This window comes from Choristoneura fumiferana, chromosome 12, assembly GCF_025370935.1.
Source record: "Choristoneura fumiferana chromosome 12, NRCan_CFum_1, whole genome shotgun sequence".
In the NCBI taxonomy this organism is placed as follows: Eukaryota; Metazoa; Arthropoda; class Insecta; order Lepidoptera; family Tortricidae; genus Choristoneura; species Choristoneura fumiferana.
In genome coordinates this window covers 15,342,861-15,359,986 of record NC_133483.1, presented here as the reverse complement: position 1 = coordinate 15,359,986, position 17,126 = coordinate 15,342,861, and the positions used below count along the sequence as shown (strand labels likewise).

Genomic DNA, 17,126 nt, shown 5'->3' with positions numbered 1-17,126 from the left:
GGTATACGTTCAAAGCATTGAAAGCAAGACGGAACACAGAAAACACATCTGGCATCTAGGCTATCGTAACTCATACTTTAACTCACTCCCTCGTCTCATTCACTCCACAGTAGTTTCGGTCATTCGGTCCGCTTGTTAACATCAAATCATTCGTACACAAATCCACCCTTATTCCCAAAGTTCCCAAACACATTCTCTTACACCCACGATCCAAGATTTGAACCCACGATCCTTTGCTCGAGAGGCCATATAGATCAAACCACTAGGCCACCACTAGTCTTATGCGTGAATGATGCCCATAATCTCTAGTGTGCATAAGTACGTCTAAGTAGTTCACTTGTTCTATGCAGTTAGCATTGTCACATAAAACGAGCCCCAAGGAAAGTAGACCAATCGCACTCGCCGCTTACGCAACTCTTCTCGCGCATTAGTGACATATTGTAATGTAATTCTTTTCGACACTGGAATGGGAAAATATGTGAAACTACAGTTTCCGTAACACGGTTAGACAATTGGTCGTGCGCTTCTATTAAGGCTTATGGGTATTATGCTGTCTTCAAGCGATGTGGGTTTGATTGGTACGTAAACATTATCGTCGCGAAATATTACATACTTACGTAGTTAACAATAGTGCTTGCTTTCGTTGCACTGGTCGTATTGTTGGAGGAAAAGTTTGACAGCTGGTTTTTTTTTGGGTTGAGTCACCTTAAAGGCCAAAGACACTCTAGGTCCTTGGTCTTTTAATTTTATATGAAGTGCTTTATAGGAAATGGTATAGTCGGGAAATAGTTATTTGTGCAACAAGAGAGCAAAGTCGTTTTTTGGTGCGAGTGTTGAATTTGAACCAAGAGCAAGCGAAGGATTCTATAATTGAATCACGAGCTTAGCGAGTGATTCTAGGTTAGAATCCTGAAAGCAGTGAGTGATTCAAACACACGAGATGCAAAATAACTTTGGTCTCGTGTGACACATACAACTTTTCACCTCAGCAGCGAGAACACAGGTTAGAATAAAATCACATATACGTACCCATTTACAAAACAAACAATATAAGAAATATATTATTATACTTAAATAATTCGATTACTAAGAAACAAATATAATAATCAAATTTAAAAACTTTACTCAAAAATGATACGTACAGTCGCCATTACATCTTTAAAAAGTCACCAAAAAGTTAAAAATGCCAGACAATGATCAAAAGTGTTCGGCAAGTAGAGAGGTTTTGAATTCGGAACGAAAAAGTGTCCAGTAGGTACGATACAAATCTCGTACTCAGTTCATAACATGCATTGTAATTTGAACTTAATATTAATAACTTGTAAAATATGTCATATTTTTTATTACTGCAAAAGCTCATCTTTGGGTCATTAAAAAGGTTGAACAATAAACGTACCTATAGTTAGGCAGTAAACGTTATTAATTATTTTTAAATATGATTTTATTAGGAGTTATATTAAATAAATAGTTGCAAATTCATGAAATTTGACAAATTTAATATTTATTCCAACTCCAAGAGGTAGGCTGTATACGGAACGCTACTAAAAAAAAAAACAAGAGCAGCGGCTTTCGTGCAACGAGGTTGCATACTTTATTAAAAGAGCGGGAAAATTATGACATTTTGGAAACATTTCTTTTTCATGTAATTTATTATTAAAAAGTTACTTTGTCTCACGGAGTTAGCAAAATGCGATTTTGCTCACTGGATTCTCATAGCAAAACCTGCCTGTTTGAGGTGCTGAGGTGAAAAATACATTATATATAGAAGACTGCATGGTAAGAGAGGGCCCAGACGGTGCCGGACTAAATAATAATGTCGGAATAAAAAGTTATGTGTGTTGTTCCAGATGTCCAGCAACTTATTTAGATAGCTGGACATCTAGACTAGAATAATATACATTGATGTGTTACATACATACAGCCATGTTAGTTCTCCAAATCCCACTAATATTATGAATGCGAAAGTTTGTAAGTCTGTTAGTTTGTTTATTACCTTTTCACGTTAAAACCGCTAAACCGACTATGATAAAATTCTGTATATAGATAGTTTGAGCCCCGGAGAAGGATATAGGATAGTTTTTATACCGGAAATTGCATAGTTCCCGCCGGATAGCGATAAACGAGTTCTACGCAGACGGAGTCGCGGACAACATGCTAGTTCAAATTTAATAGTAACTTTCAAATTAAATATTACCTTAATTGAGTACTTACCTAAAAAGTCAGACTTATAGCTCGAACTTAAACATCTAAGACTCAAACTCACAACGTCTGCCTAAAAGGCGATCGTCGCTTAAGCTACTACAGTACCCCTAGTGTAAGTTTTCGGTTACAAAATACGTCTCGATCGCGTTCGCGTAAAATCTCAAGTTGTATGGAAACACGAACATCGCAAACGTTCCGCTAGAGGCGCTGTTCGTGTTTCCATACAAATTGAGATTTTAACGCGAACGCGATCGAGACGTATTTTGTAACCGAAAACTTACACTAAGGGCACAGCTTTTGCGAATAGCCTATCGCCCAGCATCTGAGTTTAATGAATTATGATGATGATTCGTAGGATACGCAAGTTCAAAAGTTGTTCTCTTAGCCACAATGAAACAACTCAATGCGTCACAAGTGTGTGAATATACATAACAATCATAACAATAATACTAAGACCGGTAATATGCAAATGACGATGGCTTACAAAATGATTATGTGATTATTCAGGATAATAAAAATAAAGCGATTTAACAATGACAGCTAAAAATTCGCATCAAACAAGACAAAAGTGAAATTACTTTTTCTACTCGTGTATTTTTTATTGTATTTGTAAAGATCTTTATTGTACATAATTTAAAACACGTAAAAATGACAGTTAATTATTCATTGATGGCTTAATTTCACGAACAAAATCACAAAGGCACATTTTTTACATTGAATAGAAGATGGTAATTAGGTATCTCGTAGGTACCTATTTCTTAGGAAATTATAAAGTCCGCAAAGGACTGTAAAAAGCACATGTTGATAATTTTTGCAGAAGTCATCTTCGCGTTTTGGTTAGCATTTTGTTTTAGTCGAGACCTTTACTTGTGAAAGATCTGAGTTACCTACACCACCAAAAATTTACTGATAATAAATACAAATAGCAACAATAATCAAAATGAGAGCGAAAACTCTAGTTTTATACATTGTTTAGGTATTGGAGTCTTAAAACATATGAAGTTGTTTTTATGCGTTTCTAAAGATATTATACTTTGATTGATATAATTTGTAGTATGCAAAACAGTACAAATTAAAGTTTCCTCACAACAGGAACGCTTATGAATGTGGTTAATTTTTGCACGTAAACTGATGTAAGTGCGGTAATCATCAATCATTATTCAATGTATTACTAACTATTACAAGCTCATGATAGTTACAATGTAGCTTATGTTGCTTTCTCATTCAACTGGAGGTAATTAGAGAAGGAGAGTATGATGAATTCTGGGAAATTATGAGCAGTTCTTGTTTGATCGAGTTCACGCTTTACTACACATAATAGTAGTAATGATGCATGTCAAATTGCAGACCCCACCGATAGCGGCGCATATTGGTTAAACAATTTGTATGGTAAAAGGTAAAATACTGATTAAAGTTTCTAAATACTGTGCTGGTTTCCTGAACTGCGGGTATTCCTAAAAAATCTCTTCTAAGTGTACAGTCGAGTTCATAAACTTGTAAGCAAAATTATATCAAAAATATCTGAACATGACTCTATTGTTAACGGCGTAGAAGCGTGTTCATATAATAATATTTTTGATCAAAGCTTTGCTCACAAGTTAAATTTAATAATGCCAATAGACGTGTCTGTCATCTTGAAAGTTCGACTTTAGCGACATATTCATTTGATAAGAACTTGTTTAAAAATTGATAGACCACTTATTTGGCTGATGGTACCTAATTTCATCACAATCGGTTGATTACCCACAGTAAGCCTGAAATTGTAACAAACAAACAAAGATGTTCACTTCACATTTCTAATATTAGAATAGTTAGGATTGCACTTGTGTGGATTGAAACAACGCATACGATTGAGTAGTTACTTGGGTAAAAAAATATTAGTTATTCTTTCTAGTCCGCCAGTTTGATTACTTATCAGATAATATTGAACACTTATTTTTTCGATCATTAAATAAAAAAAAAGATGAAGCGCCTCAAAGGGGACGGGGGCTCGTGACATCTCGCTGTGCTAAGTGTCCCACGTTGTGACGTCACGCGGAACTTCAACTGACTATAATCCTCATGATTTTTTGTTTATTGACAAGAGAAAACATGGAACCGACTTCAAAAACCTTGAAAATATTTTTCTACTAGTTTGAAGTCGGTGCCTCAGCACGAGCCAGCAGGAGTGATTAAAGCCAAATACATAACGTAGATGAGGAAGACGGCTATAGTTCCACTCCTACCACCAAAAATGGCATTGACTTCAAAGTAGTAGAAAATTATTTTCAAGATTTTTGAAGTCGGTTTAAATTTTTGATATATTTTTTTAATAGCTTTTAGTGATTTGTAGCCAAAGTGCATCTCACAACGATTCCATTAAGCTCAAATAAGGCATAGTTATATTATTTTATAACAGAGTACCGGTACCTACGGTCTTCATCATCAGGTCCAGTTCACGAAATGATACTTTGCCAAAATCGCAATAGGTGTGCTTTAAAAATTCGAGGGTTACCCTCGATTTCTCTAGGATTCCATCATCAGATCCTGACTTGGTGTCAATGGGACCACCTCGGAAGTATATCCTTTAGAACTAAAAAAGAATTTTGAAATTCATTGGCAGTTATCGCGTAACAAATATACAAAAAAAACATACACCCGAATTGAGAACTTCCTCCTTTTTTCAAGTCGGTTGAAATAAATTTGACACGTTTTTATCTTTTTCAATTAAATAAAAAAAAACAAAGATGAAGCGCGTTCTATGTTCGGGAGCGGGGGGCCCTGATGTCACGCCGTACTAAAAAGTGTACCACGGCGTGACGTCACGCGGAACTTTAACTAATCTATCTTCATAATTTTTTGTTTAATTGACATGAGAAAAAATACGTTTCCAATATTTTCTGGCGGACTATTAAGATTTTTTTTCGAAAACTTACCTCTTACTAAAAATTTGATGATTGTGATCCACTAAAACACATAATTCCCAAAAAAAAACCTGTCCAACTGCAACAATTGGATGCAAGTTGTTACGCCTCTATTACTCGATCTCAGTTTTCCAGCCCACCACCGCAGCCAGTATAAAGACTGTGTACGGTTTCACTCCACACATTCGACCACTAGCCTCCAAGTGTGTTTGATTTTTACGGTTTTGAGTGTGTCAGTGCTTTAGTGAACACAATGGCCTTGAAGGTGATTATGGTTTTTAATTTGTTAAGGGCTGAAAAAGATGATTCGAAAAGTTTGAGTAGTATTGAGAAGGGGCAGCTTTTTACTTTTGCTGTGTAATGTTTAATAATCTTAAAGGAACGTTTACTAACGATAACTATGTTTTTTAAGTACCACCTTTTGTACGTGAAAAAAGTTCATTTTTGCTGTATTTTTTTCCGATTGTGTTTTCTGTTACTTGTACCATTTATACTGCAAATTCGCACCAAATTTCAATAAAATCCAATCGCTAGAGGTGCAAGATTTAATTTTAACAAGCATACACATAGCAAAATAAGATAACGGATAGTTATAACCGGGTGTGGTTTGTAATACGAGAAAATAATTAAAACATAGATCGTACTCGTCAAACTGAACAACATTAGTTCAGTGACTTTTAAAAATAATGGAGTCTTTAGATTTTCCCTTTTTCATACAAATTAAATGCTGTTATCAATGTACGCCATCCTAGAACCCGATTGACGTCTCCTGTCACGCTACAAACATCTAACATTTTGCTTTACATTGCTGCTTCGAATAAACTTTAAAGTGTACCTAATAAAAATAAAAACAACAGTAATTATTTTTAAAAGTCGCTGAACATGTTGTTAAGTTTGACGAGTAAGATCTGTATTTTAATTATTTGCTCGTGTTACAGGCCACACCCGGTAAAGATAAGCAGGAAAATTAAAGTTCACGGACGTGTGTGTTCGTTTCCAATAAAACCTAGTTTTATTTATACTTAATTATTACCTAAGTACTAGCCGTTACACGCGACTCCGTCCGCGCAAAATTCGTTTATCGCTATCCCACGGGAACAATGCAACTTTTCGGGATAAAAACTATCCTATGTCTTTCTCCGGGATTCAAACTATCTGTATACCGAATTTCATCTAAATCGGTGCAGCGGTTTAGACGTGATGGAGTAACAAACAAACAAACAGACTTACGAAATTTCGCATTTATAATACTAGCGTTTACCCGCGGCTTCGCACGCGTAAATCAATAGATACAGCAGTTGAATTGAAATTCCGGGATTTTAATTAAATTCTCGTGGGAATTCCCTAAAACTACATCGTGGTTTTCATTGACGTTACATTGAAGCATTTTCGACACGTTCTATTGATTTTTGTCCTGAGGGTAGGACACGTTGTATATCGGCCTATATTGTATTAATAGTGGCACGATGACTTTATCATTGTTTAATTTTTATTTATTAGCAGTAAGTTTTCTCTACGAATCCTATTTTTTTTAAACGATAAAGAATATCATCGAAACAGAATTTGAATCCCTTTCTGCTGTGGTTAGCCGCGTTTAAGATGTCTTCCAATTAGAGGTCAGAGGAACTCTACACACCATTCGAAAATCTTGATCACTTGCATCATAAGTTACGATATCTAAGCTCCAAATTGGTTAAAGAAGCATATAAAAGATGTATCACTTCTAATTTTCTAATATTATATGACACTTGTTTTCCTTCTAAAAAAACTCAGATCATTACAGTCGACTGATTTGAGGGATTGCCCATAGGAATCATCTGACCATTCCATTAGACATGAAGATTATTTCATGAAATTGTAAACCACTCAATAAGACGTTTGGAATGATTGCACGACTCGAATTTACTTTGTTTCACAGCGTATAAAAACTCATATATATAAAGATTATTTAATAACATCATAATATAATTTAAGGAACATCGTGTCAAACTTTCATTATTAAAGACATTCGATTTATAGATTATTAATTGATTAATTGATTATTAGCTTTAAGGAAGTAATTACTTAATCAAATAAGGAATTTATTAATTACTATTTGCGAGTAGAAGTTAATTTTAGATTTATACGATAAAAGTGGTTCCCGCTTATTAAAACTGATAGAGCTATTAAACAAATCGCTCCGAAATTACTCCAATTTCCTATAAAAACTATATTAATATAGTTTCATGCATGGAGACAGTTAAGATTTTTTTTATACAAGTAACGTGTCTCACTATCTGACAGACCACGCACAACCTTAAACCACCTGAGCAGAAACTTAAAATTTGACGGTAATTCCTTAAGAGTCGTAGGTGCACTAAGTAAAGATTTTTCGAAATGCCCACGGGAAAGAGAGCTTACCTATTTTGCTGTAGCAAAAAATTTGACTGCAATGTAACTTTGCTATAGCATTTTTTTGAATAACCTGTTTACTTCTAGAATAGGACATATTAGGCAAAGCTCTGCGCAGGGGGCGACACTAGCACAAACCGTAAAGAACTGCCATGACAACGTCAGTTCTCTTTATATTTTGTCGCCATGACGGATCATGACCAAAGAGTATTAATACCTATAGAAATCATGACATATTTATGATTAACAAAATAAACGATATTTACATCGATAGTAGCGATAGAGCTATATTTCCAAAAAAATAATTGAAATAATATGATATTACGGCATCCTACGGACATTTAAGATAAGTACTCATAAAACATATGGTATGTGCTAGTGCTGCACTCTGACGGGATAAAATTGCAGTAATATTGCCTATTGGAAGTTAAATTAAGACAACTAAAAAAGGTATATCTACCGCAAGCCTAGATACTTATTCTTTGCGAAGAATCATTCCATTCATTCATCTCGGTTTATTTCGTAAAAAGACTATTCTGCCCTCTTAAGCCAAAAAGCGGTTTGAGTTATTTATACTATTGTGTAGCTTAAGACATTCTGCCTCAAATGCTGTAAATAACTCAAAAGTGTTTTTTTCAAGTTATTCTTTTGCCTTAAAAGGGCAGTGATGTCAATGTAACTAACGTATAAAACATACGCGATCAATGTGTGTATATTATGTACATAGGTAGGTAAGTATAAAATAGTCCCTCGAATTCAATAGGTTCTAATCCGAGTCTTCGTCTTATTTATTACGCGATATTTGTCAAAGCGAAAACAAAAGTGAACTGAAGAAAACATTCCACGTAACATGAATGACAATTACCGGCATCTTCTGAAAGTCCGTGGGATTTGAACGCAAAAACCTCCTTTGTTTTATTGATGATGTATTGATAATACAATAAGTGTATCTATTGTTAGCTTTGAAGTCGTATTTTATTAGCTCCCAGCTCGTAAAGAAGTATGGAGTAGTAGTTTTCACTATCGTTTAATTGTTAAACAATGAAAGATTTTCATTCTTACGAATGAGCAGTAAACATCGTTAGGTGCTTCGTTAAATTAAGTATTTTAATAACAGTCAAAGATTAGGGCCAGTGTTATAACTTTGTAGGTTCCTACAAACTTCTCTTTTTATTGTTGCGTTAGTGAGTTTTTGGGTTTTGTATCTTATTAAATTAGTGGGTTATTTATTTATTTCGAACCAGTTTTAAACTAAAATAAATAACCCAGGCAGAAAAAGGATTAATTGGGCACCTCTAATATGTAACAAAACAATAAGCAACAATTTATTCTAAACGAAACTATGTATGTATAAGTTAAAAATTATTTTTGCGCTGATAAATATTTACTTCTTGTACTCTTTAATAAGTAATAAACTTCAAACAAATGAAGGTATTAAAAAGTACCGTATCGTACTTACCGTTCAGGTATATTGAAGATATATGTATTTTTAATTTCCAGTTGGCAGTTGTAGCCCTGGCTATGGTGGCATCTGCTCATTGCCGGATGTTCACATACGTGCGGCCTGTGGACGCGGAACCAGCGGCGACCAGTCATCGAGCTCAGCCGAGGCTGGGCTTCGAGCATCATCATATTTCAGAGGACGAGCATGTTGACTATTATGTGAGTTACATTTTACCTTTGCTTTTTTATACAACAGATTTTAATAGGTACTCTTAATAACCCCGATATTAAGGAAACAAAAAATGACCAAGATTTCAATCATAAATACATAAAATGACCAATACGATAAATGACCAATCATTGCGCAGAACTGAGGCTTGGGTTCGAGTACTAACATATTTCAGAGGACTAGGACTAAGTGACCTTACAGCGAAGACGTGATTTTTATCTCTGATTTTTACACCGTAAGCGGCTGTTTCACCACCCATTGATTAATTTTATTTATCTACACCCATATAGTAAATCTTCAATTATGCATTCAGAAACCATAGGTAATGACCAGCATTACGACATTGGATTGTATTATGAACACGGCTGTATCCACGCCCGACCACGTGCAGCAGCAGGTCGTCGCGCGCGCAACGGGCGCAGCTCGTGGGGCAGACATACCTACCTAGGTCTCGTTAATGCAGGTCATTCTCAATGGTTCTTGAACACATGATAGAGGATTTAATATATGGATATAGATAAAATATTGTATGCAACTGTACGTACTCATGTGACCCTATTATGAAACTCTTCTACGCCTCGTTTCATAAACCCACAATCATGTTTTAAGGATCCCTATTACGATACAGTTGCATAAAATAATATTGACGGATAAATGTTATGCCGTCTCCGTCTATTCGAACAAAACAAACAGAGACGGCATCACATTAATCCGTCAAATAAATTTTATCATTTGATGGTGAAACAGGAGTTAGTCTTTTATAATAACCACTATAATAAAAAAACAAAAAGCGTTTAGACTCGCTATAACTAAAAACAGTCATAAATATACAGAATGATCATTTAGAAAATAACCAATGCACCAAATACCACACGCTAAATGACCAACACGCTAAACGACCACTACCCGAAATGGCCATCTCTTCAAATGACCAATCCCAATTACTTAAATACCTAGATATTAAATAATCTATCTGAAAATACCACTTCAAATAATCAGAGCTATATCTGTTACATCTGCTTTATAGCCGGTGTGACGGTAACGTTTACGGCAATATGATATAATCCAGTGTTGCGATTAGTTACGAACCGGCTAATAATTGGTACGAGTATTAGAGTAAACGAGTCACTCATGAGCTCATTACATTTCGTAATAGTTGTACTTAAACGCGTTTTGTGCTATACTGTATCGGAGATTTTTGAAACTATGGTCGGATATTTTTGAACGCAGTGCACTTTGATTACTTTAATTCGTATAAAAAAATCCACTTAATTTACAACTGTGAGAGTACAACAATACTTTGATAATTATTTAGGTACATAAAATGTAGTTCATTTTCATTTTCTACTTTCATATAGACTGCTGACTAATTCAGTAGGTAAGTATGTGTTGTTGTTTCTATAGGAGCAAACATAACACTAAATATTGATGTAAATAACACCTGAGTGAGCTACTGCGCAGTTCAATAGCACATTAAATATACGTCAATTACCTACACTTTCATTTCAACGGCTTTCCATGCACGTTTTAAGTCACTTTATTTCACTTTTAAAACCAATCACAACATAAAAATCGCATAACATTATATTGAAAGTTTTTGCACTAAAATAAAAAAAACACGATAATTAAATAAAGTTATATAGTACCTATATATTTATATTATAAAAGGCGATTTTATGATGTTTATACAGGGTGTCTTCAAGTGTTCCGAAATATCTTAAGAGTTTACTGGGTTCGTTTGACAAAAGCCTTAAATCCTGTTTATCACTAAAAAAAAAAAATGTTTAGAAGAGTATGCAATTAATGTTAACCATTTGTAGTATAAATTCAGTCTCGACGTCATTTTGGTTATGCCATGTAAGTAATCAAATAGTAATAGTACTTGCTAGAAATGATACGTACTTATAAAAAACGCCTTTTCTGACCGCATTACCTGATCGCAAGTTAATCCAGACTTATTTTCTACAACGGAAGAAAAATCAAAATCCCACGTTGAGTACATTGTTCATCTATCAGTTAAGTGATATTTTGAATCTACCAATCGTAAATTATAAAACGAGTGCATAAAATACGTCATATTACTTGAGGCGTTTACATAATATTAAACAGGTTTAAGAATCTGTTTAACTACACAGTTTTAATACAACAATATTGCAAATAAAATATCTGTTAAAAGTTAAATTCATTATTACTTGCTCAGTTTTATAAATCAGATTATGAAAAAAAAAACACGAATAAAAAAATAAAAAATAAACTTGATTTTATAAACTTCCAATGTTCGTAGCTGTTTTCGCATGATTGATTAATGAGCATGAGAAGTAAAAAAAAAATGTTATACTTTCTACATCATCAAATTCAAATTTGAATTTGACGTAACTAGGTAGACAGGTTTTGATCTCATTAATAAATCACCCCATAAATCACACTATAGTGATGAAGACGACTTAACGCATACAACATTGACTCAAAATTGATGGAAATAAGAAAGTAGTAGGTATCATAAAAAATTGCAAAAGGAGCATATGGACATAATAAAATATTCATCCAGCTATAATAACTCTTATCATTTATGTCACTTTATTATCGCTAACTGTTTTGAATAATAAGCAAGTTAAGTGTAATTTTGACATAGTTTAAACTACAGGGCCTAGTTTCTCGAAGCATGTCTCATTTTTTTCATACAATTTATGAGACAAAACACTAATATTATTTAAACTGATATGCTTTGAGAAACAGTGCCCTGAAGTTGTGAATTTATAAGATACTCATTTATTTTGGATAAGCTAATTTTATGTAACGAGAAACACTTAAAATTAATTGTTTCTGTACACTATAAAACGTAATAATCACTAACAATATTGATTGTAAAAGCTTTCTTTTTTTAATTGAAAGATAATCTTTTACTAAAAATTGTTTCTCGAATAAAGTCTCAATAGTATTTAATCAGTCGTTAGGTTTAATTAGGTGTACCATAAAAACTAACCTATAGGCCCATAAATGTTTTATAGGCTATAAGTATAAGGGGCTGTTGTTGGGGCTGTGTGTTTCACCACCCATTGATTAGTGTTAACTGACGGTTAAATGAGATGCCGTCTCTATTTGTTTTGTTCGAATAGAAGGAGACGGCATTACATTTAACCGTCAGTTAACACTAATCAATGGGTGGTGAAACAGCCCCTAAGTATAGATAAGTATAAGTGACGACCTCATCATCGTGAAATCATCATCTACTATGGAACATTTTCACAAAAAAATACAAAATAACATCGCAATGATAAAGAAAATCAGGTATTTGGTTTTATTAGACTGAACACCCTGTAAATGTTTGGTTGATGAAGCAGTCGAGGAAACTGAATCACGTACCTGGGTGGGATCTTTTCATAATCATTTTCGCTATGATTTCTTTGGCAGATGTATGGAATGTTAATATGATATCAGTAGCACAAAGGTTCTACGCTGGTGCACAATTCAGTTGCCTCGACTGTATCGTGTTCGAAGTACAGTCAACAGTACCAATATCTGACACAACAAGCGTGCATAAATATCTGATACGACTCTATTTCTGGGGCCGGAAGGACGTGTCAGATATTTTTCCGTATCAAAGCTGTGACTACATTTTGAACCAAAATTTCTCATACAGGGGTGATTATTTAATCTTGAGTCAAACTAACCCAATCATTTGCTAATCATTCTGGATTTATTTTAAGTAAAACACCTTGTATTGCAAGAAGAGTAAATAAAGTAAGATTACATTCGAGTTCAGATAAGTCAATAAACTGGAATTCCCACAGACATCGCACTTCCTTTGTCACATACCGCGAGTTGACTGTCGCACGCGCCTCTTAAACTTATGGCGCAAGGCACAAGACCATGCGATATAATACAGTTTTATTAGCGGTATACCAGCTTAGGTACGAAGTACAGACGGGTAAAATTCAACAAAATAATTCAGCACCATTCGGACTAAATAAATCTGGACACCGTCACTAGAACAATTTTTAATAATTTATGGTCGATTTAATTACCTACAGGAGACATATTTGCTACGGGATGTAGACTGTAATTGATTGATTATACCCTCTTCGTGAAACGATTGTGATTCCAAGTGTGTTAGACAATAATCAGGCAGTACTTAGCGAATATATCTTTTATCAGTATGGTATACTTACTTACTTGCCGCTTAAAAGGTAATTTACTTAATATATATTATCGAACCAACACACTGTGAAACCTTTTCGTAGAAAAAGTCATAGTGTCATCGCATTGCTTGACAAGGGAATTCATTATTGCACTTACTGTGAGAACGATCTACGGTGGGTCAGGAATGATATGGTTCGACTGTACAAGAATCTACATAAATACCTATGTCATAATTACCATACTTACCTTCTTACCCCACGTAAAAAACCCATAAAAAATGCTAATATCGGTAACCGCTCTCCTCTCGTCGCATAACCATTGCATGACAGCGGAAGCACTTGCATAACGCGCGTGCTTCTTGAAACGTTTCACTGCGAATAAAGAACGATCTGTGAGGATCTACGCTGTTTAGTGTGCATAGCTGTGACATCTTATGTAATTTCTAAGTATATTGAGTTGCAGGAAAATTTGTTTTGAGGAAAGCAGTCATTAGGCTATTATGAATCGTTATTTACTCTACTGGATTTGTACTGATTTATCATGATTAGATGTATTTTTAAAACTAGTTTCTTTTCTTTTAGGCGTATCCGAAGTATGTCTTCAAGTATGGGGTGAATGATTTCCACACTGGTGATATCAAGACCCATCACGAGAGCCGAGACGGTGATGTCGTTAAAGGTAAATAAAAAAAAAGTAACCTAGCTAATCTTACTAATGTTATAGGGTATTTATGCGAAAGTTTTTTAGTTTATTAGTAACTATCACTTACAATTAAACAGATTTGGGTAAAACTCGTTATGAAGATACCTACCTAAACTTTTGCAATACCACAAGGCTTTGGACATGAAACTTGGCATGTATATTTTTATTTGACTGGATGGCAAACGAGCAAGTGGGTCTCCTGATGGTAAGAGATCACCACCGCCCATAAACATCTGCAACACCAGGGGATTGCAGATGCGTTGCCAACCTAGAGGCCTAAGATGGGATACCTCAAGTGCCAGTAATTTCACCGGCTGTCTTACTCTCCACGCCGAAACACAACAGTGTAAAGATTAGCGAGCAAGATGGTGGTAGCAATCCGGGCGGACCTACAAGGTCCTACCACCTGCAAAACCACGTTGTCGTTTTTAGAAATTTTGAACAAAAATGATAAGGACGACGTGACTTCACGGGCCCCACTCACAGACTTTAATGCGCTTCATCTTTGTCATTAATGGTTATTTACCAAAAAAAAATACGTGTCCAATACTTTATGATAATCTAATTAACAATTTTTTTCCCCACGAAAGTACCCAATTATTTATACACATCTCAATTCCAGGTCAATACACTGTGGTGGAGCCCGACGGTTCCCTCCGGACCGTCGATTACACTGCAGACAAGCACAACGGTTTCAACGCCGTCGTGCACAAGACCGCGCCCATCTCGGAACACGAGGCCTCTTTGTTTCACCACCATTAACTTAAGGTCTTATAGTCAACTCATACCAATACCAAGACATTAGCGAGCAACGGGATGGGCAGCGGCGCGGTGAGCTTGTTCTTTGTCCATTGTGCAGCCGAGACGCTCGGTGTACAGTGGTTAGCTGGTATCAGACGCAATGAACAGAGATCTAACCGCGCTGGCGCCCTGTTCGTGTCCCAACTGGCACCACTGTTGTACTTGAGCGTCATGTCACCCTCTAGGGACATGGTATCTATTAGTGAAGATGGCTTGCGGTCGTATGGAGGTATTTCTTCAGCGTTGCTGGCCATTTTCACAACCATGAAAGGGCAACATGAAACGGCAATGTAGAGTGCTTTAACTGCCAAGGTGTACTTTCAACCGATCGAATCGTGTCCTACAGTGGAACTTTTTCACAGAAAATGTCGCACTGACATCGCACTGCTTGACAAGAAAAAACTTAATGACGCTTACTGTGAGAATGTTCTGCGATTGGTCAGGAATTGTTTAATAGTACGCATTACGAGTATGTGCTAGTTAATCACACAAAAGTGGGCACTCGCGACTCTCCTCCTATTTACCTTTTTCGGTCGGAGAATTGATGAGGTTGTTTTATAATTGGTACAAGTTGGCTTTATGAAATTAAGGATCCAACGAAGTTAATGAAAACGTAAAATTTCAAATGATTTTGTTGGATACGATCTCGTAAAAAGGCCTGTTTTCTATTTTGCTAAGTTTGTAAGTGTTACTATTTAATTTTAGATTAATTGTTGATTTGGTTTTTTTTGGCGTAGGCGAAGAATTTATGCAATTAAGTTTTTTGGACCATTTCATACTGTTAAATTCAGTTGTTTCTGTGAATTTAGTTTATATTTATTTTCTATTTTACAAATCACGTCAAGTACCTGAGGCTTTAAAGTATGATGTTATTAAATCTTAACTTAGTAAATAGTTTTACATCTTAGTTACATTAACTGTGAATTATTTGAAGAAGACTTATGATTCTATATTTGTTATTGATACAAAAATGTGAAATTTATTTAATAAAAATGTAGAAAATAATAATAAATATTTTCTTTAAATATTTTTACCAGAATTTAAAGAGTTTACACCCGGAATCAGACTTTATCTAAGCGTCAACATTGTGCACAATTTCACTGTTATTTTCTTTGGCAGACATAATATGGAATGTCAACATGACATCTGCAGCGAAGAGGTTCTACCCTGGTACAAAGATATCTTTACACTTTAGTACTGTACCTTGTCACTGAATGGCATCTGACAATTTTATACAAAAGTTCAAACATGAAGTGACAGCGACAAGGTAGTAAAGTGTAAAGATATCTTTGACTTCGATTATACATTGGTACACGATCACAGTCTACGACAGTGTATTGGAACCATTCGAGATGTGACCCATTACAACCTTTTCACAGTAAACGTGACAATGTTTTTTATTTATAATCTGATCTATTTTTTCTCTCATTTCTCCTTTTTTGAAGTCAGTTAAAAAAACAGCGCCTGTTTTTTTGAAATAGAATACTGGAAGCTACCATATTCTATGTGAGCGAAAATTGGCTAATGAATGGCATAGGCGTTGACCAGAAAAACGGTTTTAACGTAACTATCCCGATGATTACCTATGGGCTCTGTGCACGACATCTTTGTTGGCTCTAAGGCTCTGACGTTTTGAAATTTCATCGCGACTTTGTGACAACAATCAAAAATATCACGTATTAAAAATACAAAATTACTGTGATACAGTGGTTTGGGTGGACAAAGGGTTGTGATTTCATTTTTGGCATTAAAATTAAATGAGCTAAGTAAAATATATTCAAAAAGTGTGTTTTAATTTGGTTATATCAGGGTTTGTTTACTTCATGTTTAGTTGTACTTTTACTGTAAAACAAAAAGATGAAGTTACATTAATGGTTTCTTTAATTAATAGTAAACATATTTAATTGTTCTTGTATCGCTAGTAATAAATTAAATATGGTTTTTAAATCGAAATGAGTATCATTTTGAAGACCAGGTTGATGAGTATCACTCCAATATAAAATTTCAACCACAAACCGTTTCAAAAGGAAAATTGTTGGTATCTTCTGGACATGTCCGGGATGTAGAGGAATTAAGAACAAAACAGGGACAGTGTTCAATAATTCAAGCTCGCATCATAATACAAACATCAATTACTAATTGCTTTGTTAATGACGTATGACAGATGACATAGCCTACATTATTTTTACTTTTGGCCACTATGAGCGCTGCGATATATTTCATTACCCCCACCTAGTACTTCGCACCCAGCGAATAACTAAATAAAATTGTTAAATTATATCTGTTTATTTCGTAACCATAACTATTACAACTTT

The 17,126-nt window shown here is 34.9% G+C and overlaps 1 protein-coding gene across 1 annotated transcript; it reads left to right on the top strand.

Annotated features, from left to right (window-relative positions):
- Nucleotides 1-5,281: 5,281 nt before the first annotated feature.
- Nucleotides 5,282-16,637, top strand: LOC141433476 (cuticle protein 19-like). The gene is made up of 4 exons (XM_074095528.1): nt 5,282-5,370; nt 8,997-9,158; nt 13,890-13,986; nt 14,633-16,637. The coding sequence occupies exons 1-4, from the start codon at nt 5,359-5,361 to the stop codon at nt 14,770-14,772; spliced, it is 411 nt and encodes a 136-aa protein (XP_073951629.1). The 5' UTR covers nt 5,282-5,358; the 3' UTR covers nt 14,773-16,637.
- Nucleotides 16,638-17,126: the final 489 nt, after the last annotated feature.